Source organism: Rattus norvegicus, chromosome 9, assembly GCF_036323735.1.
Source record: "Rattus norvegicus strain BN/NHsdMcwi chromosome 9, GRCr8, whole genome shotgun sequence".
Lineage (NCBI taxonomy): Eukaryota > Metazoa > Chordata > Mammalia > Rodentia > Muridae > Rattus > Rattus norvegicus.
Window position 1 is genome coordinate 43,609,032 of NC_086027.1, and position 27,578 is coordinate 43,636,609.

The 27,578-nt window shown below is 44.9% G+C and overlaps 2 protein-coding genes across 22 annotated transcripts in view; one reads left to right on the plus strand and one right to left on the minus strand.

Moving 5' to 3' along the window:
- The window catches only part of Bend6 (BEN domain containing 6), a 54,456-nt gene extending 32,050 nt beyond the window's left edge, over nt 1-22,406 (minus strand). Inside the window, exon 1 of one of the 3 annotated variants that reach the window (XR_010054613.1) lies at nt 21,983-22,223. The gene's annotated coding sequence lies outside the window, so the exon portion shown is untranslated. Of the gene's footprint in view, nt 1-21,982; nt 22,224-22,271 lie in introns of those variants that run through there. The other 2 variants (XM_063267364.1, NM_001393774.1) reach the window with 2 other exon arrangements.
- A 278-nt stretch (nt 22,407-22,684) lies between these two features.
- Dst (dystonin) overlaps nt 22,685-27,578 on the plus strand; it is a 393,820-nt gene continuing 388,926 nt past the window's right edge. For all 19 annotated transcript variants that reach the window (XM_017596770.3, XM_017596775.3, XM_017596773.3 and 16 more), the window contains exons 1-2: nt 22,685-22,865; nt 23,402-23,436. In XM_017596770.3, coding sequence (XP_017452259.1) covers nt 22,685-22,865; nt 23,402-23,436 — 216 coding nt within the window. The remainder of the gene's footprint in view (nt 22,866-23,401; nt 23,437-27,578) is intronic.

Below are 27,578 nucleotides of genomic sequence, written 5' to 3' on the forward strand. Positions count from 1 at the left end.
ATCCTTTGTGATGGAGTCCCTATGGAGACTAGGCACAGAGGGAATCTTACTTCAACATAGTAAATGCCATCACAACAAGCCGGTAGCCAACAGTCTGCTAAACGGAGGAGAGCTCTAAGCATTTCCACTAAAATTAGAAATGAGCGCCCACTGGCTTCACTTCACTCCCTTTTAATACTGTGTTTCAAGTTCTAGCTACAGCAATAGGAAAACAGAAGGAAATAAGAGGAAAAGAGGGGGGTTGGGGATTTAGCTCAGTGGCAGAGTGCCTGCCTAGCAAGCGCAAGGCCCTGGGTTCAGTCCCCAGCTCGGGGGGGTGGTGGGGGGAGGAAAAGAAGAAATCCAAGTACGCTTCCTGGCAGAGGATGTGACAGTGTACCTGAGAGATCCTAAAGGCTCCTCCAGACAACTACAGCTGGCTAACATGTTCAAAAAGGCCACAGGTATGAAATTACTACATAAATTATCCCAAGGACAAACATTCCAATAAAGAAATTGGAGGGAAATCCTATTCTTAATAGCACAAAACTAACAACAACAACAACAAAAACTCACCAGATGGTTGTTGCACATACCTTTAATCCCAGCACTCAGGAGGCAGGAGGATTCCCTACAAGTTTGAAGCCAGCCTGGTCTACAGAATTAGTTGCAGGCTAGCCAGGGCAACAAAAAGAAACCTTTTCTTGAAAAACCAAACCAAACCAAACCAAACCAAGCCAAACCAAACCAAACCAAAGTCTTGCCTTGGAATAAACTTAACCAAGGAAACGAAAGACCTTTTTACAAGTAAAAGTTTAAGGGGCTGGGGATTTAGCTCAGTGGTAGAGCGCTTACCTAGGAAGCGCAAGGCCCTGGGTTCGGTCCCCAGCTCCGAAAAAAACAAAACAAAACAAAAAAAAAGTTTAAAATACTGGAGAAAAGGATTGAGAAAGACAAAGTTGGGAAGGCGTCTCATGCTCAGGGGTGAGAAGACTCTACATTGGGAAACGGACATTTTGTGGGAAGCAATCTAAAAATTCAATGCAATTCCATACAAATTGCAACTCTGTGGTTCACAAAAATGGAACGATCCAAAAATTCACATAGAAACACAAAAGACAAAACCATCCTAAGATCCAGGATGCTGCTAGTGGCGCTATCATACCTGATTTCAGGTTACACTTCAGACACAGAATCAAACCAGCATGATGCTGGCACAAGAAAAATGGACACACAGGTCAATGGCACAGAAAAGAGGGGCCAGATATAAGACCAAGACTCAGACAGCTGCCTGAGTTCTTACAAGGAGTCAAACCGTGCACACTGGAGAAGAGACAGCACCATCATCCAATGGGGCTGGGAAAACTGAAAGTCAGTATGTGGATGAATGAAAAGAGAGAACCTGTCTCTCACCCTGACCAAAACATCAATTCTAACTGGATCACAGGCACAGTGAAAAGCCTGAAACTCTGAAATTTCTAGAGGAAGATGCAGGGCCACCCTATGAAGTCAGAGGTGTGGGCAAGAACTTCCTAAGTAGAACCAGACGCTTGGGGGAAGAAAAATGCCAACAATCGATCCGCGGCAGTTCACAAAATGAAAGTTTCTATTCAACTCAGGACAGTCCATTTTGTTAAGAAGCAGCCTACAGAATGGGAGAAAATATTTGCCAACTGTACATCAAATAAAGGATTAGCATCTAGGCTCTGCAGGCAAATGAAAATCTAACCATTGAGACAACAGCCAAATAAAAACAGGCTCTGTAACCGAATAATAAATAAACAACCTAAATAGCCAGTAAACACTTAAAAAGGCATCCGGCACCATCTACCACCAGAGGAACACAAATTAAAAGTATACCGAGGTTCATCTTTGGTCAGAATAGCTATGCTTGAGGGCGCAAATGACAGCAGATGCTGATGGTGTAGGGGAGGGGACCCGTGCATTGTTGGTAGCAGTATAGACCAATTCAGCCACTATGGAAGTCTGTGTGGCAGTCCCTCAAAAAGACAGAAACACACTGTGCATACGAAGCTTGTCATTCCCAGGCATATACCCAGAGGACCGTACATTCCTATCGCAAATGTGCTGGTACACGCATATTTACTGCTGCTCAACCCATAAGAGTTAGGGAATGGACTCAGCCTGCACATCCATGAGAATATGAACGGGGAATGAAATTGTGCTACATACACACATTTTTATATTTCATTAATTTACTCAGTTGAGTCTGGAGGCTCCTCAGAAAATTGGACATAGCACTACCTGAGGACCCAGCTATACCACTCCTGGGCATATACTCAAAAGATGCTCCAACATATTCCAACATACTCCAACAACATACGTGATGTCAAGCGTGGTAACAACTCGCCAAGGGACAATGTGTGAAAGTGGCTGACAGAGAAACAGCTAGAGTGCACAAAGCTGGTGGGAACCATTTCCGCCACCTTTTTCATTTTACTGCAACAACAAGGAGCTGGAGAATGGAAGCTGCCTGCTTCCTTAGCCGATGCTGACTGGAGGTGTGATCTAATTCAAAGACTGGTTTATAGGCTTTCAGGATAGATTTACATGCAGGTTTTGTGGGGACTTTTGCCCACAGTTCAGAACTAGGATCGGGAAAATTACTGACTCCTAAGGAGAGAACAGTGGTAATTGCCCGCTATGAATGGGTATTGATGGATGTCTGTGGCTCCATCAGTTAGAAGGTATAATACAGTCTGAGGGAAACTCACATGCTTTGAACGCGGGCTCCATGGGAATTTTGGGTTAATTTCCTGGCATGACGGAATAGAAAAAGCCTAAGAAGAGGCTCATACAGTCTTTGTTTAGTTTACTTCATTCGTTTTGGATTGTTTTAATTTTCAAAATGGGTGTGGTTGTGAGTTTTGTGGCTATAGTATTCCTCTGGGAGAGAAGGCAAGCTAAACGTTTTTCTGGTTACTGGCTCAAGGCCATGCTATCTGGGGAGAAAGGCTCTACTTTTGTGTTCGCAGATAAGGAGAGTAGGCTCTGGACCTCTCTAGACTCACATGGTTCTCATAGGACGGACGAAGACCACCTGAAAATAGAGGCAGGTGCATCTAAAAAAAAGGAATTCTTTGTGCCGTCCCTCACATGGCATGAATGAAGACTGAGGATGGGAGCAGACTTTCATCAAAACCAGTCTGAACACCCTACACAGACTGATACAGTCCACACAGATACCTTGACGACACTAAAGTTTTGTTTTGAGGTTTATATATTACAGAATGTACAGCGTTGGTGAGTCTCATCCTCAGACACGCTGAGCTGACCTGCTTGAACTCCTGATCTCAGGGACTTTCAGCCGGATCCAGTCAGTACACAGACACCAGAGACTGCACCAATCATTGGTGTGGCCCTCTTAAGGCCAAACAATCCCCCATTTTCCCTACCCTCCCAAGATATCTCAACCCCCATATACAGCTGGAAGTAGTTATGAAGAGTCATCGCCCCGGTTCCCTGAACCTGGGGGTCTGGAGGTGGTTATTCTAAGTTGTCCTTGTGGGCAATTTAGAAAACAGTCATAATGTGAACAGGGAGGAAATAGCTAGAATTGATTGTGTAGCCATAATCTCATTGGGTAGAAATCTTTACAATGGTTACTAAGCTGAAGTTATAATTTCTTACTTTGGAACAGGATTTATTTTGATACGAATTTAAGGTTTTCATTGGTATAAATTTCTTAATGATATAAAATCGGGATTAATATTCTTACTCTCTCATATAAGCATTGTGCCTATACAACACATTTAAGAATACAAGGTCTGGACCCAGCCCTTCTAAAAATGCCATTACAAACTGATCTGAGATGTTTAAGCCTTTGAGTTAAAAGCCAGATAGCAAATGCTTGGCTCTGAGCTAAGTGCTAGGGTGCTTGCAAGATACTTTATTTAGAAACAGCTGAGAGTAGTTAATGGACAACAGTCCAGATTACTTTACATAGAGAGATGGTTTTCAAAAATGTCAGAAATCCACAAAATGCAACATTGAATGTTATTTATCTATTTGTTGTTGTTGTTTTTGAGGCATATCTGCTCCTAGCAGCTCCCCTTTTCTGGATTCCAAGAAGAAATTGAGCATCTCCACCAGGTGAGGTAGTACAGTGTGGCTAGGTAGCCACTGGGCAGAAATTGCCTATTTCATCTACAGACAAAAATACTGTCCAGAAAAAGGACACACTATGCAGAATAGTCAACTGATAATCTCTGCCAAGTCAGGGTAATCAGTCCTTCAAAACTCTGCATTACAAAGGTCTGTCAGATGATCCTGGGCCAGAAGGCTGAAGACTGACACCCCAACTTCCTGACATACAGGGGCCGTATAGGTGGGCAGCTGTCTCTATAACTTGTCTGTGTTACTCTTCCTATATTTTCAGATAATATTAGTCACTCTCGGATTCTGATGGGGTTGAAAGAGTAGTTATAGTCTTATAGCCAACCCCGGCTATTTAACATTGAGAAAATATATTTGAGAGAATAGTCTTCAGATAGTATATAAGCTAAACCAGGGTATAACAAATATGGAATTATAAGTCTTTTAAGTTAGGATGGATGGCAGAGTGCTTTATTTAACTGACAAAAATGATGGACTGGATGTTAGGCGTTTCTTATACTTTATAATTTACAAATGGTAATAGTTATACTCAATTTATATCTGAGAGACAAGAGCCTTTTAATTGGACAAAAATGGGGGAAATGTAGATTGCTGTCAGTGAGCAGGGGAGGGCAGGAGAAAGAAAAGGCTGGAGCCTGTGATTGGACAGTGAGAAAGGAGGGCGGGCGTAGAGATTTTGAGAGCTGGGTGAGATAGGAGATAGAGAGAGAGAGAGGAAGGAAGGAAGGAAAGAAGATGGAGAAAGATGATTCAGATTCCACATGGAATAGCCACAGGTAGCTCTGAGTATCTCATAAGGGATGGATAATTACATTTGTCTTATCTAGATGGGCAGTTTATATTGAATATCAATTGGCTCTGAGTTCACTGTGGACCTTTTGTGGGGTAAGAATTTATGGATATAAATCTGATTGATAAATTATAAGCCTCTAGAGTTTTGATTTTACTGGGTTACAGGGATTTGTGACTGCTAACCACAGGGGGCAGATGGCTGGGATGGGGCTAGCCATGGAAGTGGTGAGAACACTGGGGCCAGAGAGTAGCCGGTGCTAGCGTGGGATGGCACCTTTTTTATTATCTCACACTACAAAGAGAACGGGGAAGACCGTAAAAGCTGGAAGATAGAGAGGAGAGCTGCAAAATGCTGTCTTCAGGGCCAAACACAGCTATGGCAAACATGAGAATGCAGCATCTGCAATTGCCTGCACTGGGCTTGTACAAGACTGGGACAGTCAAGAGTCAATCATGGATTGAGGGTGGGTTCACGGAGCCCTAGCCTTCCCTGCAGAATTACAGCTTACTGATGGATTCCCCGGGAGGGGCAGTCATTATTTTCAGTTGTATGCCCACAGAGGAGCCCACAGAGGCTCCAGTAGATACTTCCAAAGGTCTGGTCATACAAACAGCCCTGGTTAAAGTCTGTGTCACAAAAAATAAAATCATGAATGTGGAAGAGGGGCCTGTAGGGAGGAGTAGAAATGGCAGGTGTGGGAAGGAAGGGGTGAAAGTAATCAGAATATCTTTTTTTTTAAATTCATTTTATGTATACAAGTACACTGTAGCTGTCTTCAGACCAGAAGAGGGCATTGGATCCCTTTACAGATGGTTGTGAGCCACCATGTGGTTGCTGGGAATCGAACTCAGGACCTCTGGAAGAGCAGTCAGTGCTCTTAACCGCTGAGCCATCTCTCCAGCCCTCAGAATATCTTTTATACCTGTATTAGATCATCAAAGAACAAGCTAAACCAGCATGAAGTATGTGGGGGGGGACCATACCCACACTCATAAGACTCTTATAATTAAAACACAGACACACTACCGAATTTAACTACTATTTCTTTTCTATGACACTCAGGCATAGGTAATAAAAGAAGAGAGAATATTGTGAACCTAAAATATTCATAGTACATATATAAATACACATTCATAGTAGAGTATTTATTATGAATATACTTGCTACCACTGACTTGTACAGTTACATACTGCGGAGATGACAACTTTCGTTAGTGTACACTTTAACCTTTTAATTTAATTTTACACTGTATGTGTATTTTGTCTGCTTGTAAGTCTATGCACCACGTGCATGGTTGGTGACTTCACTGGTCAAAAGAGGGGTACTGGATCCCCTGGAATAGGAGTTAACAGGTGCGGGCTGCCGCGTGGTTGCTGGAATCAAACCCAGGTCCTCTTTAAGAGCAGTCAGTGCTCCAGTTATAAATGCTGAGCCATCTCTCCAGCCCTGTTAACGTGCACTTATCACATAAAAAAGCAGAAATAACTTAACATTCAAGAACACAGTCTTCGCATTGTCTTAGACTATTGTAGAGTCCTAACTAAAAAGCAACAACAGAGGGAGGGTTAAAGCAGAAATCAGGGGGGAGACCAGCCCACCGATGGATGCCGAAAACAGGGGTCTTATATCCTCTGCCAAAACCACAACCTGGACAAAGGTCACCTCAGGTACACACACACACACACACACACACACACACACACACACACACAGACACACACGGCGACATCTATCCAAGACATCTGTCCAGCGTCTGTCTGACCAGTGTGTCCTCAGTCTTTGACTGGTACAAGCATCGTTCTTGAGCACTGTGGTCACTGGCTATAGTTTCAAGCTACCTTACACAATTCTTCCCACTTTACCTTGCAGAAACGTCCCTTTGGCTCACCCTCCTGCACACACTCATAGCTGATCATCGCACACGTAGTCCCACAGTAGGGCCATTCACTTCCCCACAAAGCTTAAGGGTCCCTTAGAGAACCTCTTATTATCACTTAGCGGAACAAATTAAACCATAGCCACAGTAGTGCCCAAGATAGACGGTTGTATGAACAACAAAAGCCAGTGGCTTTCAAAGAGCTTCCCCTCTGCCTGTTAAAGGTAAAACAGTTTATGGGGGAGTGAACGAAAACCAGCATTTCAGTTTAGAAAGCACACACATGCATGTGCCCATGGTGTGTGCTCACAGGGAGGTAAACTGAGACACACTTGTCTTTATTAAAAGCTGTATTTCACCCTTTCGAAAACACCGATCGAAACACAGTAAAACCGACTTTTCACAGTCATCTTAGCTTGCTTTCTGTTGCGGTGATAAACACCGTGATCAAAGTCACTTGGGGAGGACAGGGTTTATTTCATCTTTACCCAACCAGGACAAGGACCCTCAAATGTCTCATAACCGGTAGTTGAGGGTAATAGCCTACAAGATAACCAGATTATTTAAAAAAATTACATAAAAGATAAGACAGAAGGGACGTTTTGTAATGTGAAGCAAATGTAGTTACAGGTATGAATTTTAATGCAGCTTTTGTCTACATTTATCAAGTCAATGACATAATTAATATATGGACTAATACGTAATTAATACAGAAGCTACCTGGGATTCTGAGAAATAAAAGTTGCTGAAGAGAAGGAAACTAGATGAGTTATCAAAACACAATTCAGTTGTCTCTCACCTTTATAACAAAACATCTCCACTATAAATTCCATTAAAATGTGGGAGGAGAGCACGCTGCACTGTAGAAAACTGAGCTCCGCCCACGCACACGGTTCCCTTGCCTTGCTCAGGTCGGACGGTGAACTGCATACTTCAATGGGAACCCCAAAGTGTATTGAAGCAGTGGAATGGCGTTCCACACATCCCAGGGCTAGCTTAGCTCTGAAAATGGGTTTCTAGTTTCAGTTCGGACTTTTAACAAAGAAGGACATGAAGAAGACGGATGTTTCCTACTACCGTGAAAAAGCTCTAACTTACTAGAGGGAGAGAGACCAGGATTCTAACTGGGTGCTCTTGGAGCGCTCCAATTACAACAGCAATTCCAGAGTAAAAAACAAAACAAAACAAAACAAAAAACCCCCACAAACGCTAAGTTGCCAGTGCTTGACTTCTGGAGGGAGAGTATGTTCTACCACTGTCCACTAGGGGGCAGCACAACCTGCTCTTACTTTCTCCATGGTCGAGTAACATCAAATACACTTAAAATTCTCAAGTAGTTGCTGCTACGTTCTGAATAAAAGATGGCTAATACACATGCATACATGTGATATAAATACCCACACACACACATGTGTGCGCACACGCATGCACACGTAGCCAGAGAACATCTTGTGGGAGGAAGTCAATTCTCTCCTTCCACCGTATTGGTTCTGAACTCAGCCGGGCAGACTTGGCCATAAGCATCTTTACCCACTGAGCCACCTTACCAACTCTCACTATGCTTCCGACAAGCTGCCAAACTATGATGCTGTTATTTGGAGAAGATGGGTAGGCTGAAATCATTAAGTATGGTTGAAGGACTACAGACTTGAATCACTTTAAGCTCCCTGTGGTGGGAAAGGAATGAAACACACTCTGATTAGAGTCTGTAGATGCATTTTTATTGAGATTACACTGAAGTCTATACAGAGATGCTGAGTCTTGCCCTAAATGTAACCATTAATTATAAGAAGACTTGCACCATACTGCATACTATCAGAACTTTGCAACCGTGTAAGAATACGCCCACTGCCAGAATGTATTGAGTTCTCTTCTCCTATGTACGTACATGTGTGCAGTCATGTGTGTGATGTAAGTATGTATGAATGTACATAACTCTTCATTAACCTGTTTAGTTCTCTGGAGTAGATGAAAAGGGTATTTACATGTTATGGATGAATGCATTGAGATCCGCCTCATGGTAGTTCTTGACCAAGGCCCTCAGCTCCTGACTTGCAAGCAAACTAAACACTAACGTCAGGCCCTTTGCAATAGGCTGTCAGTGTCAGTGACGACTATCTCCTTGTCTGGGGTTCCAGCCTCTCCAAGATAGGAATCATGAAATGCTCAAGCATTTGCATGACTGTATCCCCACCCTGACATGAGGGCTAGAACCCTCTGTCCTGTCAGATCCCATCCCAACCCTCTGTGCTCTGCTCAGCTTGGAGGCTGAACTGTTAAGCTAGCTCTGTTGTCCTCTGGGGAGCCGAGTTCAGACAGTGGAATTCCCGGGAGCAGTGAAGAGGGCGGGAAGACAAACAATTAGGAGAATTTGTCTCTAGGGCCCTGTTCTACAGAGCTTCTCCGCACTTTAGGGTAGTCTCGCATCTATGAGCCTCTCCTAACTTAGTGGAATGGCTGCCACTTTCCCTCCCTCTTTGTCCAGTGTACCTGGTTTACCTTCATCTGGCTGTATTCAGGGAGACATCTACAGCAGATAGGGACAGCATAGAAGCCAGAGGCTGCCGACAGTGGACGGTGCTCCTAACCGTGTCATAAGGGGCATCTCTAACAGTTGTGAACAAACACTCAGCACCTAGAGGTGAAACCACTGGAAAGGTTGGACAAGCAACTCAGAAAAAAAAATCTGAGTAAAGTTTTCTGTGGTTTCAGGACCTCCAAAATGCTTTCTAAGAAATATCAGACTTCGTAGTGGCTTTATCCTCGGTTATTCTTGTTATTGTTCGCCGCCTAATACTTAGGTGGTGGACCCGCCCGTTCATCAACAGCGTAGACGTGGACTTGAAGAGCAAATTCAACCACAGGCTCTATTTCAAATGCATGTCCAGGACACACGACCTCTACTTAATATGTATTTTTTTTCAATATGTAGAACATTCTATTCAACCTGAAAGTTCAGAGTAAAGTATGACCATTTTTTTTTGCTTAAAGTAAGTGTATTCTACAACTTTAATGACTTTTAAATCAATTTTTAATTCACTAATGTAATAATTTTGATGCCAGAATCAATGCTGATGCATAAAAACAAGGCGTAATTCAACTCTTAAACGTTAATTTATCTAATCAAGTGAAACATGAAAGGACAAACTAGTTATCTTTGAAATTGCTGTCCTGTATGGATGACATATATTAATGAAATAACTGGTTCCCAATGACCAAGTCTCCATTATTTTTTGTGCTTTCTACACTTTCATATTTTAGGTCTAAACATGTATTTCAGATAATTGCTTAATAAATCATTTTAAGTGGTCTTCCACTACCAATAATTCCTCTTCTTATCCTAATATTCATGCCGCCTTTGAGGCAACATTACAATTAAAACACCATGTAAAATGACCAGTTACATATTACATTTTTAACAAGTTATTTCCCTGCCTCCTATGTGTCTGTCATTAAGAAAAATAGACTCACAAAAGATATATCCATATGTATATTTATGAGCTGAGTATTCTCAATACATTCCTCAGAATAGTAAAAGTGGAGAGAATGTCAGGGGGCACACTTCTTTCTGACAGGAGTTCTGGAGATGCTGCTACAGCTTGTCACAACCAGAACCAGACGAGTCTGAGTTACAAGTGGAAAATGAGAGAACGGTTGCTTTCCTGTACCCACGTTTCTCACTCAACTGAGCACGCGGCTAGAAGACGTCTGGGAAAGCTTGCGTCTTGACTGAATACTTGTAGATAGAGGTTTCTCTGGCCTTTATTTCCTACTTAGGAATAAAATTTGTAACAAAACAAATAAAGAAACCAAAACAAAACAAAAAACCACCACCCCAAAAAAACAAAACAAACCCAACAACAAAACCCAAAACGACCAAAACAACCATCAGTCTGACTGTCATATGTTTAGGAAATAAAGACAGGAAAGAATCATATTTGCTATGCAATGTAAATAATCAAGAGCAGATTTGAAGTTCATGGGAGGATGTGTGTAGGTTGTATGTAAATAATATGTTGTTTGCAGGGGACACTTGGGCCTCCTCGGGGTTTAGTGTTCTTTGTCCTCCTTAGAGATGACTGACCAAAAGAAGCCAAAGGAGAAGAGGTGGATGCATCTAATTCCAGCCACACAAAAGCAAGGAAGGCCAACAGATGGGACGGTGAGTCCAAAGCAAACAACCTAACCTCGGGGTTCCAGAGAGTCCAAGGCTGCCAGGTCTAATATAGAAACTTCCCCCTTTTAATGTAGCGTCAAAGTTCATGTGAGTTCATCTTTCCGCCTAAACCTCATGCAGACACACTTGAGGATGAAGCAGGGCTGCACACAGGGTCACAGATAGCAGCTCTAACACCAAACCGCTTGGATCAAGAGCCCTGGCTCCAGGATCCACTGTACTGTAGCCACGCTGTGCCTGCCATCCATCTGTAGGGCGGAGACAATAACAGTACCGCGTCTGGTTGACATCTTAGTTATATTAATATTATACAGTTTTAATTATTAGCTGGAGGGAATAGGACCAGATTTCTTCTCCTGTCAGGCTGGATTAAATATGTAGGAGTAGTAGGGAATCTTTACAACAGAGGAGGCAGAAGAGGACTTCCAGAAGCAACCCTGGTTAATCTCAGTGCCTACGATGCTTAGGATATAAAACGAAACTTCCTCTAAGTAGGAAATTATCAGTGCTATTTTTTTTTTTTGGTTCTTTTTTTTTTTTTTTTTTCGGAGCTGGGGACCGAACCCAGGGCCTTGCGCTTCCTAGGCAAGCGCTCTACCACTGAGCTAAATCCCCAACCCCCTAGTGCTATTTTTTTTTAAATGAAGGATAACTAGCAGTTGTTTTCCAAAATGGCTCTGCCTGGTTCTTCCCAGAGTGCTTTAGTATTATGGCGGAGGTGGGGTAGGGTGTCTGTGTGTGGGTGTTTGTGTGTGTGTGAGTGTGTGTTAGTCTGGACTTTCCCAAGTGATGGGAATTGAGTAAGATAAGCGTATGTATATCCCGGGTTGCTGAGAGGACAGGATAAATAAATGCATGTGAGGCATCAAGTAGTAGCATAAGCAGAAAGCACATAGAACAAAAGCGTTTACGATGGTCACAAATAGTCAAGCTGTCTGTGTCAAGGTAGCCAGCCACTCAGCACCGAAGGAGGGAGGCGGGAACTTGCTCTCCCATGCCTCTGCCAGCCAACCTCCAGGATGCTGCTGGAGAGTAATCCAGGCACTAATACTAATTTATTTTTATTTATTTTATTTTAGGTTTATTTTAGGCAGGTCTCTTGTACTAGTTGTAACAAAGTATCTAAAAAGTTCGACACAGGAAGCAGCTTTTTTTTTTTTTTTTTTTTTTTTTTGGCTCAGTTTGAGAAAATGCAGTCCATTCTGGTGGGGAAGACACCCGGTGAGAGGGTGAGGTTGGAAAATGGGACAAATGCTGGCATTCATCTGACCTCGGTTTTCCTTATTCATCCAGTCCTACATCCATACACGGTTGTTGCCATCTGGATTCAGACCTCTCTTCTCCCTTAAACCTCTTTGGAAACACCTTGTCAAATGCACCAAGATGTGTCTTCCGGGCAACTCCAAATTTACTGAACTTGACAAGTAGGGCTGGCCGTCACATCTCAAACGCCACATTGGCCTGAAACTTGCAATCTTCCTGCTTCTACCATTTGAGTTAGGCGGGATTGCAAGAGTGCTCCATTCACCGTGCTTCAGCTCAGAGACTGAGACTAGCTTACCAGGCAATGGGTCAACAGGAAGTCTGAGATCCTAATTGCTTCCCTGCAGGAGTCACAAGGTTCTCAGGGGACAATGAGTCAAAGTCTGTTTCTGTGTGGGATGCATGAGCGTTGTGGCCACTCTACACTTACTGCCGGGGAGAATACCGTGCCCACTCTTTCCCAGTTAGACAGGCGGAAGGGAACTTGGAGGAAACGGAACTTGTAAGACAGAGAAAAAAGGGTTCCTCTGGATACTGGACCTGAAAGGCTGGAGTGTGACCATCACATAATGAAATAAAAAGTCTCATAACAGGGTTGGGGATTTAGCTCAGTGGTAGAGCACTTGCCTAGCAAGCGCAAGGCCCTGGGTTCGGTCCCCAGCTCTGAAAAAAAAAAAAGTCTCATGACAGAGTCTGTGACAGTATGTGGTGATGCTGGGGACTGATGTCTAGGGCATATGATAGGATGTCTAGAGAGCAAGGGCCGAGGTCCACAGAGATGCCCAAGCAGCATCTCAAGAGACGACATTCCGTGGGGCTGCGGCAGAAAAGCACAAGCTTCGCTCTTTACAGTGAAGAGCTGTAAAGGCTTCGGGCACAGCCATAGCTCAGTGGTTATGTGTTCACCCAACCTTTGTATGGCCCTGGGTTCAATTCCCAGTACTGTAAATTTTGTGTGTGCATACATATGCATACATATATTTATGTAGATTCTTATCTCATCATGGCCAGGGAATTTTGCAAAAACATCTACTAGTTGGTAGGTGTGTGTGTGTGTGTGTGTGTGTGTGTGTGTGTGTGTATGTTTTATGTATACGTGGTGTGTGTGATGTACACACACTGAGATTCCTGTAGTCTGAGAAGTGTCAGCATGTGGTAAGAGCTCTCTGGCTGCCTCATCTCATGGTAGAAGAAGAGAGAGAGGAGGAAGAAGCTGCCCTTGCCCTTTTATAACCCACTTTTAAGACAGGGCGGGGTTGGGGATTTAGCTCAGTGGTAGAGCACTTGCTCTGGGTTCGGTCCCCAGCTCCGAAAAAAAGAAAAAATGAAAGACAGGGAGGGGCACTGCCCTCACATAAGCCTCCACTAAGGTTCTACTCAGATTTTACCTCCCAATGCTACATAACAGCAGTCAACTTTCAACACACACTTCAGAAGGACAAACGTTCAAGCCATGGCGTTCTGTCTCTGAACATCCTGAGTAGGTGGAGACGAGAGCTCCCCCTCCCCCATAAAATCAGATCCCCAGAAACTCCCCTGTGGATTGCAGGCTGAGCTCTCCTACAGTAGAGCTATCAGAGAGCGGCCAAGGCCCAGGTTTTGAAATGTAAACTCTCCTGTATTCTAAATCAGTAGTTGGCTGCTTGCTTCCCTATCCTACTCCACAAAGTATCTGGGACTGCACAGACATTTTAATGACGTTTCCTTTCTGCCCCGAGGATATTCTTACATGAGGATAATTTCAGAACCGCCAAAACTATGTCATTTCAATAATTTCAATAATTTTCCATAATTACCAGTTACTCATGCAGCTTTCTTGGTACGCAATATTTCTTTTAAGCGATGCCATTCTTCCAGGCAATAAATGAATTGATGCAAAAGCATAAAAATACTTAATGCAGAAAACAAATTTTTAAAATTAATGCAAAAGCTCTAAAAATTTCAGAATAGGAATAATCTCTTCAAGGTGGCTGTAGCTTTATTATCAGGAAGACATTAAATTCATGATTAGTAATCAATATTTTATTCATCTATAAATTTATTATGCAATTTTTTTATTATTTTTTCATCTTTATTAACTTGAGTATTTCTTATTTACATTTCAATTGTTATTCCCCTTCACGGTTTCCGGGCCAACATCCCCCCCACCCCCTCCCCCTCCCCTTCTCTACGGGTGTTCCCCTCCCCTATTATGCAATTATTAAATCTTACTTTTTCTTTCATCTTTTTTTTTTTTTTTTTTTTTGGTTCTTTTTTTCGGAGCTGGGGACCGAACCCAGGGCCTTGCGCTTCCTAGGTAAGCGCTCTACCACTGAGCTAAATCCCCAGCCCCATCTTTTTTATTTAGTTAATAATGTCAGAGCCAGGTGTGGTGGTACATAACTTTAATCCCAGCACTGGGGAGGCAGAGGCAAGTGGATCTATATGTGACTTCAAGGCCAGCTTGGTCTATGTAGTGTGTTCCAGTCTAGATAGGGTTACACAGTGAGACCCTGCCTCAAACCAGCCAAACAACCAACCAACAAGCCAAACGAATGAATGAATGAATGAATGAATGAGTGAAAGAAAGAAAGAAAGAGAAAGAAAGAAGGAAAAGAAAGAAAAAAAATGTTGGGATACTAGGAATCATATGACAAACTTCATCTTGAACCTGGGAAATACTTTCAGTTTTCAAGTTCTCTTTTAAATTGTACATTCTTAGAAATGGAAGGAGTATTTTTTACATCAACTGAATAATAACGGACTCTATGATTTATGACTCTTAAAAGCTTCATGATTTGATTTGTAAGAAGCTCTTAAAGTTCCCACCAGCCGTTCCTACAACTGTGAGTGAATTTTCTGGCCAAATGACTCAGTATTTTGCTGCATGACTCAATCCTATGCGCCACGTGAAAGCTATATAAATGAGTTCTTGTTGCCTGTGGATAATAATTACTTCCTCAAGACTGTGAACATTATAGCGTAGTTCCAGCATTCTGATGTTCTTAAGCTACCAAATCTTGGACACTTGTTTTTTGTAAGTTTAAACACAGTTTCCCCTATGTAGTAGCATTATGGGTCTTAAAGCTGTTAAAAGTACAATCTGAAGTGATTCAATTGGAAACATTTTCTCTTACAATGATGCTTTTATATTATTGTAAATGCTTTTATTATGGTAACACACATATGAAATTCTCTTGAGTACATATTTGTGGAAAATAGCATTTGATATTGCTGAAGGTGACAACTGTTTTCCCTTTCCAAACTCACACATTGAAAGTGAGTCATTGGACCTGATTTTAGTGACTGGAGATCACCGGATAGCCAAGATTACACTATCCAGATTAGATTCTTCCAAATGATGTAGCTTCTTCACCTTTCACTGTAAGCTTGTGTAACACTTCATCTAAGACCAAGTATGCTACTTGTCCAATGGGATTTGTGAACGATTTACTGCTGGAGAGAGAAATTCTTACATACTTTTTGTTTGTTTTCAAGGAGACAATACTTGAATGTATTTTTCTTGTATCAGTATCAGCAGGGTAATTTGCAAGTCTTGACTATACTCCAAGGTATCCCCACATTATCTTTTGGTTTTTAAAAAGATTTTGTTTCTAAATTATGGGTATATTTGTGTTTCTCTATGAACACGAGTCCAGGGGCTCATGGAAACCAGAGGCAGCTGATCTTCCCTGGAGCTAAGGTTACAGGTGGTTGTGAGCCATCGGACACGGTGCTAGGAACTTAACTCTGCTCCCTACAAGAGCAGTCTGTGCTCTCAAATGCTGAGCCATCTCTCCAAACCCCTGTATCCTTTTATTATTGTATTGTTGTGTGTGCATAGTGGGTATGTATGGAGGTGCACACAGGGCATATAGTTCATGGAGTCAGAGGTTAAAAGGTGTGGAGACCTGCTCACCTTCAACCTTATGTCGCTTTTGAGGTCTGAATTCGGGTCCCATGGGCAAGCTCTTTACCTGCTGAGCCATCTTGCTGGCCCTCAGATCTTTTCCTTTTTTTCTTTTATTTTTGAGATTCTAATATAATTACATCATTTCCTCTTCCCTTTCCTTTAACTAAACCCACCCATATATAGTACTCCTTGTTCTCATTCAAATTCATAGCTTCTTTTCCACTAATCATTGTTACACACACACACACACACACACACACACACACACACACACTCCTATATATAACCTGTTCAGCCTGTGTAACGTTACTTGTCTTTTTGTTTTCAGGGCTGACCATTTGGTATTGGATATCCAGTATGTTCTTCCCTGGAGAAGAGGGTTTCCTCCACTCTCAGAATTCCTCAGTTGCCTGCAAGTCCTGGCGCCATGGGCTCTCCCTCATCCACTTTGACACGTCTGCTATTGCTATCCTTGAGACTTAATGAATATGGCTTCTGACGTTACTAGAACACACAGTATCACAGCGAACTCCCCACTCCTCCGACTCTTACAATCTTTACATTCCCTTTTCCGCCACAGCCCTTGAGCCACAGGTGCAGGGCTGTTTTGTAAGTGTGTCTATTGGGGCTGGGCTCTCCGAGACCCGGCATTTTGACCCGATGTAGTTTGCAGTGGTCTCTGTCTGTAGCAAATAGAAATTTCCTTGATGAGACACGCGGACTACCCTTGTGGGGATGGGGACAAACGTTTAGAATGTAGTTAGGGATCGTGCTGGTTCAGTAAAGTGGTCGTTGTAGATTCCTCTCTAAGATCCACGACTTTACTAGCCGTGAGAAGTTTCCAGTAGCAGACGTGATTTCCCTCTTGTGAAGCCGGCGACTGCTAAGGCATGTGCGCCTTCAGGGTTATGGCGCTTTGCTGGTCATTGCTGTAGTTCTGGGAGGGACTGCTGGTTGTTTCCCTCCTGTAGAAGCTTGCATGGAACCTTCTGGTACCACAGAAAGCTGGTCCTCGGGGAGGAGACATTTAAATGAGTTTTGGCTTAGGGGCTTCTCAGCCCTGTGTTGGAAGGGCACGGTGCCTTCATGAATAGTGAGTTGTTGGTCCGGGTTGTCTGAGAGACTCCCCAAACATACCACCTATTGCTACTGCTCCTGGCTGTCCCCCAAAGGTGGAAGGTAAGTCCAGATGTCAGCAGTCTGGGAAGGAATCCGTGGGCGGGAAGGATTCTTGTAACTTTGCAGTGTGGAAGGTGGCCTTCACCTTTTCGTGGGCTGGATCTCAGACTGAGTGAAAGGGAAAGAGTGGGCTGAGCCTGCCTCCAACAGTCTCTGCTTCTGATTGGACGGGATGTGACTTGCTGCCTCCTTAAGTGCTGGCTGCGGTGGCTTCCCTGGCCAGATGGACTGTAACTCTGAACCGGAAGGTGGGACGAACCGTCTTTCCCCAACGTCTCCGTCTCCGTTTGACAGAATATTTACCATAGCAAAAGGAAGAAAACAACCAACAAAAAAACCTAAATACGGTCAGGCGTGCACATATCTAGAAACTTCCATCTAGAGAAAAGCAGGAGGAGTACTAGGCTGTACTCAGACTTTTACTTTTGTTTCCAGAAGTTGAATTTCTCCAAAGATTGTGGATGGTGCCTCTGAGCCTCTTCAACCTATTCCTCTGTAACCCATTTTCTGTGTTTTAGCCACTCCTACAGTGATGCCTCAGTCCTCTGAAGTATCTCCTGAGGTCTGCCCCTCCCAATCCCCCCAGGGCTCTCTTCTCTTTAGCCTCTGTGCATTGTCCCAGCAGACCTCTCAGGGTTGGGGGGGGGAGGGGTGGTTAGCAGGGGTGGAAGCATGGGGCTGGGACTCTATTCCTCACTGCCATCCTGCCTTCAGCTCTTTCCCAATTCACAAACCAAAGCTGTCCCCCAAGCTCCAGTTCCCCTTTCTAGAGTGTCTCTTCTTACTACTTCTTCCATTTCTATGGTTTCGCTAACAATCCGTGTGACGACTCTTCCCACATCCGCTTTTGGTTCAGACTTCTCTACCCATATTTACACGGTGGTTTTTTTTGGGAGAGACTGTTCACCCTGTTACCCTTATTATTCTTTCAAAATTCACTATTTCCACAATGAGTCATCTTCCGTTATTCCCTCTGTACATGGCTTGGGGTGGACGCTTGGCTTCCTCCTGGTATTTCTTCCTGACCTATTAATTAGGAAATTGTGCCACACCCATTGTCTCTAGAGAAGTAATATATATTTCTGCTTTAGTAAAACCGCTTGCATTTTGGTAGGGTCTACAACACGTGTGTGGACAGAAGGGGGCGAGACCCACGGACAACCTTAGCTACTGCACCACTGTGGAATTCTTTCCTTTTTTGGAAGAGGGTCACTTGATCCCTGTAACTTCATATATAGGCTCAGCTGTTGGGCTAGGGCTCCGGGGATCCACCTCCCCAATGCTGGGATTACAAACACGAGTTCTCATACTTGCAGAGCAATCACCTTAGTGACTGATGAGTTTCTCCAGGCGTCCTGAAGTTAATTTACTCTTAACTTTGAGGGAGAGTTAGTAACGGGAAAGACCTAGGAGGCACTGCGGGTCAGGGGGATTCATTGCTCTGACACAAGATCGAGGTGAAGGAGAAAAGATTTGCCTGGGCCTTGTGGTTTCAAAGGTTTTAGTCCATCACGGTAAGGTAGAACGGCTCACAGAATGGCAGCAGAGAACTGTGGGAACATTCTCGTGGTTGTGTGCATGCACACACACACACACACACACACACACACACACACACACACGCACGAAGAGAGGGGAGGGCAGAGGGGAGGAGGGAGGGAAGGAGGGAGGGAGAGAGAGAGAGAGAGAGAGAGAGAGAGAGAGAGAGAGAGAGAGAGAATGCCTTTCTTTATTCCTCTGTTAGGCTATCTGGTCCTCCAGCCTATGGGATATTGCTGCTCACATCTGGGGTGAATTGTTGTTCTCCACCCCCACCCCCCCCTGCCCTTAACCCACCTCACTTAATCCTCTCTGAAAATGGCATCACAGCAAATCTAGAGAAGTGCTTTGTTCTCTGAGGCACGTCTCAGGTCTACCAAGCTGATGATCTTGTTGGTCAATCAAGACGAACTACCACACTGCTAGTTAGTGATGGGCAGAAAGATTAATAAAGCTCCCTTCTAATATATGAGCCTGTCTCCTGTACAATCAGTGTGTGCTCCTTATAGACAGGGAAGCGTCAGGCTCTGATCTCTATGCAGGAGTTGGTACAGGCTGGTATTGCCTGCGATCCTTAGTGAGATCCTTCATCTGTGATTGTGGGGTGGGAACAGGCACACCAAGTTAGGGAAATAGGGTAAGCTATCCCATTTTGGTCTGGAGTCTAAGCAATGTTTTAATCTGACTTTACCCTGAATAAAGTTGACATTTTAACTTTCTCTTTGAATCCACGTGTTTATCTAATGTGGTGGAGAACCAAAGACAAGAAAGGCTACGTGATGGCATAATGGTTCTACATAACCCACTGCAAATGTCCTATTTTCCCCTTACCTACACAACCCCTTGGAGTATGGAAGACATTTTCTGTCACAAAGGCAGTAAATTATTACATTTTCCATTGTGATTTTTAAAAATTTTCTTGGTATGAGAGATTTGTATTATGATCGTATTTTTCCCCACCCTTACCTTGAATCTTAAATTTATGACTTTCATTTAACATCAATTCTTCTTTTTTTAAATGAATTTGCATCGGGAAGAGAAGGCATAAATTCTACTAAATTAACTTTCCCAAAAGACAGATTGGCTAATTTAATACATATCGAACTCCAGGATGCTTTGGGTACCACGAAAACCCGCAGAAAGAAACAATTACTAGTATGCCATTGTTTGGGAAGGAAATGATAAATTAGCAACAAATCCGAAATTAATGGACTCATAGACTAAACTCTTTCAAGGACTTGGTTTGTTCATTATGTGCATCCTTAAGACAGCCCAGGCAAAGAACAGACGGAAATACATATAAAAAGATGTATTTACGAATCCTACTGTGTCCAAGTCAAATGTTTGCCTGAGAGGGGAGATGAATGATATTCTTGTGTGCAATTAAAACTTGTGAATGGGGGTTGGGGATTTGGCTCAATGGCAGAGCGCTTGCCTAGGAATCGCAAGGCCCTGGGTTCGGTCCCCAGCTCCGGAAAAAAAAAAAGAACCAAAAAAAAAAACAAAACAAAACAAAACAAAAACAAACTTGTGAACGGCTGCAGGAAGGCTTGGGGTGAGGATAATCGCACTAGGCAATACCTCAGAGAATGAGAGTCGCTATTCACTGGCTTTTCGATGTTAAAAGTGCAGGACTTGGGGCAAATTGATTACTTTGCTGTGTTTAGAGCCTTAGACCTGTTTCTGTTCAGAGATGTTTATGCCATTTCAGCTCGCCGCCGAGCTGAGCTGTAGTCGGTGAGGAATGTGAGGACGACCTTCTGAAACTGCATCAACTCTCTCTACCCACCGTTCGCAGAAGGTTACTCCTGTCCAGTTTAAAATAACCCTCCCATGCCCCTGCTCAGTGTGGTGAATTCTTCCTTTCCTGGCGTGCCACACTTTGCAAGCTTTCGGGATTCTCTTCAAAAACCCCTGCATAGCGGATAGGAATACAGTTTCTTACTGCAGTGGGCTGCAGTATCAGGAGCCCTTCATCTACGTGCACATGATGCAGAGCTTCCAGGAAGCTCTTCTGACTGCCAGGGATCTGGGAAGCCTGTTTGGCACCCGGTGCTCCCCGCAGCCTGACATTCAAGAGCCTCACCTTCCTTGGTGTCTGGAAGTAAGGCCCTTTCCATCTTCAGCCCCAAACAACAGAACGAGTGGCACACAGTAGCAATCTGTATTTGTTTTAGGAAACCAACATGCAAATAAAAGCGCACATCCTGTACCTTCTATACTTATGAATCCGGCATCAGGGCTAAGCTACATCTTTCTGTACTCTTGATAATAATATCACCCACCTTAATGGCCACTAATGGCTACACGTTTTTTTTCAGAACTGAACAGTTGGTTTCATAGAGTTAGAAAACAATACACATATTCCTATCGATTCTTCAGTTGACTTTCAGAATTTCACATATTATTTAGTCTCCAAGCTAGTTACTAAACATTGCACAAATGTAATATTTCATTCATCAGATGTCATTTAATTAATTTTTTAAAAAAAAAATACAAGTCAATGACAGAAAATGAATCACCCAACCCCACAGAGGGAAAGCAAGTATGCCTTAGGGGCAAGCAGGGCAGAGCACTGCACTGGCCGGCTAAGGCCGCATCATGCTGCAGGGTGCCGCTGCAGCTTCGGCTTTCTCGCCAGGTGGCAGAGGCCCTCCGCAAAAGAGCACACCGCAGCGCTCACGCCTCGCCTTCTTCGGGGGCACCGGGCCAGCGACCACTGTCAAGGGTCCAGCAGACAACTACCGTATAGTCTTTGCGGATTGCAACGGAATGTAGGGGGGCTGCAATGGGGAGAAGGGTGTGTATCCGAGTGTGACCGATCACCGTTGGCTGACAGTGCCTAAAAAATTTTCCTGCGGTATCTACAGGCCAATCAATCCACAACTTCCTTCATCCTTCATCATGTTAGAGCCTTACATCTAAAATCATCTTTCCTACCAAGCCAATAAATGAATCAGGGTTCTCTGACCGTGGCAGAGCTCACGTCTGGGCTGGGAATCAGCACCAAGTTTGGGGGTGGAAGAGTGCAAGCTTGCAGACCCCGGCGTGCCTTTCCTAAGATGGGACCAGCTTGGAGATGGCCCTTTCAGGTGCTCGCGCCTCAGTGCGCAGGGACTACCCCCGCCCCCAAACCAAATAGCTCACCCTGCTGCATCCTCCGAGCCCCAGCCTCCGGGCGGGCTCAGGGAGGCGGGAGCCCGGGTTCCCCCCGGCTCCTTGGCGCCCCCTGACGTCGGCCTCCAGCAGTCGGTCCGCGGAGGCTTGCACAGGCGAAACCCGGGGGTCCCCGCGCACCGCCGCCCGGCGCGTGGCCTGGCGGGCCGCGCGCGCACCGAGCCGACCTGCGGGAGGGCGCGCGCCGCTCGGCCCCGGCCCCAGCCATGCGCGCGCCCCCGCCCGCGCCGCCGCCGCCGCAGGCTGTGACGTCACCTACCGAGCCCCCCGCCGGCTCGCCGCGCCCCGCCCCACCCCACGTGCGCCGGACTTCAGGACGCCGAGGCCCCGGGCGGCCACCCGATGATGCTCCCTGCCGGCTGCGTCCCGGGCGGGGCTGAGCCCGAGGATTGCGCGCGGGCTGGGGCGCCTGCGGAGGGAGGGGCGCGGCTCCCGCCGCCGCGCCGCGTGCTGAGTCATGGCGAGAGCTGCCCGCTGCTCTCCATCAGTCGTTCCGGGGCCGGCGCGGGGTGTGCAGCCATTGGGCCGCGCGCCGGGCCGCGAGCGCCGGGTTTGACGCGCTGAGCCGCGCTCGCCCGTGTCCGCCGCGCCCGCCCCGCGTCCCGCGCCCAGCGCCCAGCGCGCTCTGCAGCCTCAGCCCCGCGCCGCACGGCCCCCCGCCTCGCCCGCACCATGATCGCCGCCGCTTTCCTCGTTCTGCTGAGACCCTACAGCATCCAATGTGCCCTCTTCCTCTTGTTGCTCTTGCTGGGCACCATCGCCACCATCATCTTCTTCTGCTGCTGGCACCGCAAGCTCCAGAAAGGGAGGCATCCGATGAAATCGGTCTTTTCGGGTCGTTCCAGAAGCAGAGGTGAGACACGCCGCCGCCGGGTTCTTCTGGGCAGAAGCTAGGTTGCCTCCCCTACTCCCTCAGTGCCCACTCCTCAAGCTAAGTGCATTTATGTATTGAACGCCCCCTGGCCTTTTGCCCGTACCTCCATCCTCTGGTCACTAGGTTTGGATAACCATGGAGATTCGGAGGTCCCGGAAGGAAGGATCAGACTCCGAATCTTAGGGTCAGTTTGCTAGAGCCCAGAAGGTAATTGTAGTGGAGTCCTGGGTTGAGGCACTCTTAACCTTTACCCAGGCTTTGCTGGAGCTTAGGGATAAAAAAGTAAGGCGTGATGATTTGGGCTCCCCACCTCCCAACTTTGCTGGAACTTCTTGCAGAGAAATCACCTTAGAGACAGATGGTCCAATACTCTCTCCGCCCCGCCCCAATATTCCCACGGAATAGGAGAGAGACACCTAGCATGTGCTTTCCCGAATCCAGGTAAGTGATCAGTAACTCTGCAGGCTGAGAACAAGGAGTTAATGAAGTCTCGTTTCCCCCTTTTTTCTCCCCAGATGCTGCCCTGAGATCTCATCACTTTCGTTCTGAGGTAATTTATTTAGTGTACACTCTCAAGGTCAGAGTAGCTTTCTTTTCTGAGTGCCAGTATTAATCATATGCTTAATCTTAAAAAGCCAGTAGGACACCAAATGGGAAGCCTGCAGTCCCTAAGCCCAAAGTGACATGCTTCTTAAGCAATTCCATAGTTGAGCCTGGGGGAGCATTGTAAGTACGTGTACCTGTGTGTGTGTGTGTGTGTGTGTGTGTGTGTGTGTGTGTGTGTGTGTGGAGTGGAGTTTGCTTTACAAGAGGTGGGAGGGGCAGCCCCTAAAAGAGTCGTTGGCCTTAGAGAATTTAGCCTGGGAATAGGTATCAGTGATATCAGTTTAGCTTACAATCTGTATCTGTGGCGGATGCACTTCCTGGTTGCTCACCGAGGTCGGTAGCAGTGCGCTTTGATAAACCACAGTGTAAAGCTCTTAGCATGTTGTTGCAGAAGAGTTTGAACCAGACTCCAGTTTAGACTCCAGGTGACAGTCCTGCTGTCTTAGGAAGCTGCGGGTGACGGTTTTTACATGATAGTAATGTTGATGAAGACACACCCAAGTGTGCACTTAGCATCTGTTCTAGACTATCCCTCTAGAGTAGGAGACTGGATGCTGCTAGTGCAGGGAACAGCAGGAGGACCAGCTCCAGTTAGAACAGGACACAAGCTCCGCCTGACTGGGACATTGGCATTTCTCTCCAGGGGAAAGAAAGCTGCAATGTATCCAGGCATGGAGGTCTCTTTATGATGCAGCGTCCTCATCTTAGCAAAAGTATTGTGGTGTCTGCCCCCCTACCACAAACTTGTTATTTACCTGAAGTTACTTCACATCTTGTTTGGCTTGCTCATTGGAGGTTTTATCACACCCTGGATTCCTTGCTAGACTGTGATTATTGAAGCTTAACGGCATTAGCATAACGTTACGATGTTGCTTGCTGAGTAATTCTATTGCATGTGCACTGGAGGTGAGAGCTCCGTGCTAGTTCAGGTTTGTGAGAGAATAGCTCGCCCACAGCCAGCAGGACTGGAGCTAGCTTTCTACTAACTAGTGGGGGTGAGGGTTGGGGGTGGGGTGGGGGTGTGGGTTGTGGAAAAACAGTTGTGCCAAAACGGGGCCAACAGTACCCTGTAGGGCTGTCTATGAAAATTATTTTTTAAAAAATACGTAAAAAAATAATTAGTTGACAGGAGGTATTTAGTTTTGGGTAGCCACCAAATATTTTGTAAATCTGAGCTGGAAATTGCCAGGTATAGTGGTGGCACACACGTTTGATCCCCACACTTGGAGGCAGAGGCAGGGGATGTCTGTTGAGTTTTGAGGCCAGCCTGGTCTACATAGTGAGTTCTAAGACAGCCAGAGCTACATTGAAGGCCCTGTCCAAAGAAAGAAAGAAAGGAAGGAAGGAAGAAAGAAAGAAAGGAAGAAAGAAAGAAAGAAGAAAAAAAAGAAGAAGAGAAAGAAAAATGTGTAAAAAAAGAGATATTTGTGATGAAGTCTTTAGAAAATTAGGTCAAGTTCATGGAGTACACATGAACTAGATCTCGTGGAACAGTCTTTGAAGAGCAGAGAAAGTAGAATTTAGATGCAGGAAAAAGTAAATAGCAGGCAGGGCACACATGGAGGTGTAGGGGATTGGCTTGAAAAAGACTCACCAGTTCTATGCAGATAAATGATAGAAGAATAACCCTGCTATGAGCTCACCCTGGACATTTTGGACATGTGGAATGTGCACACTGGGGACATGTGGGATGTGGCTGTGTCTTTGTGGCAGCTTTTTTTTTGCTTTTTTTTTTTTTTTTGGCTAACATTTTGTCTTGAGCTGATTGGTTCAGAAGTGTGGGAGCAGCCGTTCAGCGCCTTATCTCGTTCTGTAGGATTGCAAGTATAGTTTGAAATCCTCGAGTAGACTTGTTGCTTCTCTACGGGTTAGTCCGTGTGCTCCTGGGGCAGATCCGAGGTCTCTTGTGACACCACTATTTGGCCTCATATGGAATGGGTTCTTAATATCTATTTATGGGATGAATGAAAACAGTCTCTGGCTGGGCGAACAGAACTCAGAGTTGGACAGAAAGGGAAAATGCTGGTTCTTAGAACGTGGCTTACAATGTAGCAGTGCTTATTTATCTTTTAGGCTTTTGAAGTAGAGGGCTTTTGTTTTCCTTTTTGTTTTTCTGTTTTAGCTTTTTAAATTGGGTCTCACTGTGTAACCCTGGCTGTCCTGGCTGGTCTCAAACTCACAGAGCACCCATCCTAGTCTCCTGATTACCTGGCTTTTCCCAAAGCTTTAAAAAATTACCTTAGTGTTTGTAGTAAAATTTAAAGTGCTCATTGTAACAAGAGGATTCTCTTAGAACTTCTCCCCCACCCCAATAAAATAAAATCCAGCTTAAGCAAGGGATGCTGTTTTATATGTAGAAATTCATAAGCTGGGTTGCACAAGGACATCTTGCGTCATCACTGCTTTGATATTTACCACAAACAGAGCGTTTTCCCTTCTGCAAAACACAGATGCATTTTCTTCTCCCTCTTTGGACATTATTTCTGCCAAGATTTTTCTCCTTAAGGAAGACCTCCGCATTTACTTGGATTGAAACATATCTAATAATTAAGAGTGGACACAATGAATATTATTTATTCCTGCTGTGTGTTTATGTGTGTTTTTTTTAAAGCAGCCACTGCAAAATGTTATTATCAAAGCAAGCGCTTTGATTTTCTGGCAAGTCCTAATCACCTCGGGCTGAGTTCTTAGTGCTTTCTGTTCCCCGTGCCAATCTCAGTAAGCGGATAATTCGCTTTCAGCTTTTTCCTGTCCTGGTAAAATGAGAAGCATGGGGTAGGATCTGCTGACTCACTTTGAAACCTGAGCAAGCTATGGGAGAGTCCTGGAATTGATGAAGTTTGGAAAACGTTTTGCCGTTTCACCTGACGGAGGACGTTGTTTCTGCCACCCAAGCCTCCAGGAAGGCATCAGCCTGGGCAGGAAATTTGGGGGGTGTTCTGTCCGTGGTGGTCACATTAATATTTCCTAAGAGGAAAACTGGGCATTGAGGCGCCCTAGACACAGTGAATCCAGCTCCCACGTCTGAGGAGCCGTGGTCCTTTTTCTCTGCACACGTAGGATCCATCTATAGGTAGAAACATATGCATTGTTTGCTACTTAAAAACGTGAAGTGTGTGCGCGTGCGCACACGCATGCAGCTTTGTAGTAAAGAGTTAATGAAGTGATTTCCCATTGATGAAGGACAGTCTAGAAACCACGTGTACATCTTTGAGTTCTAGCTCTCTGTCATCTCCAGGGTACACTTTTCTGAGGACTTCCAATGTGACTGTGAACAGTGGCGAACTGTTCCTCTAGGTTCCTGCGGCGAAAGTCAGGCGGCAATAGTCCTGTTTCTGCAGAAATTACAGAAAGCGGTGTGGGTAGTTGCCACACCGTCCTATCATAAAGGAGAATCCTGGTGCGCTGCCCTTCCAGTTATAGTGGCTTTGAGGGGCCCAGGGTGGATCATGTTAAATGATCCCTATTCATCAGCTGGAGAATAAAGGGAGCCTTGTTTGTTTAAGGGAATGCGATCCCTCTATCAGGATCTGAGTAAATACCTTTTCTTCCTGCTTCGGGCAAAGGGGACAGGACTTAGCTCACATTAAGCAATTCCTGAAGAGTCACACAGCAAGAGACGGGTGGTCAGACCTGAACTGTAACTACACTGTCTCCTGCTGCTGACCTGTGTCACTCAGAACCCATACAGAGATGTTCCCAAAATTCTCAATGAAAGAGAAGAATTAAGATGAATATTTTTCATGCATACTTTCTTTAAAACTGGATAGACAAACTTCTTGTGCACACCCCAGATCCATGTTTAGCCAAGGTCTTCTGGATGAAATGTGTGCTCCACTCAGAGCCTCTGCTCTGATTAGATACCCAAGTGTCCCTGTTCCAGACTCTAGAGGATGGTCAGAAAAGTAACCATATTACATAGTTCCTCATGAAACATGCATTAGGAGTCACCCAGTTTCAGTATATATGTATAAAGCATGCGCACACACACACACACACACACACGTAAATATCTTTTATGTAAAAAAATAAGTTTACATTTTGAAAAACTGTGAAACGAATCAGGGAAAAAAAACAATGCTTCAT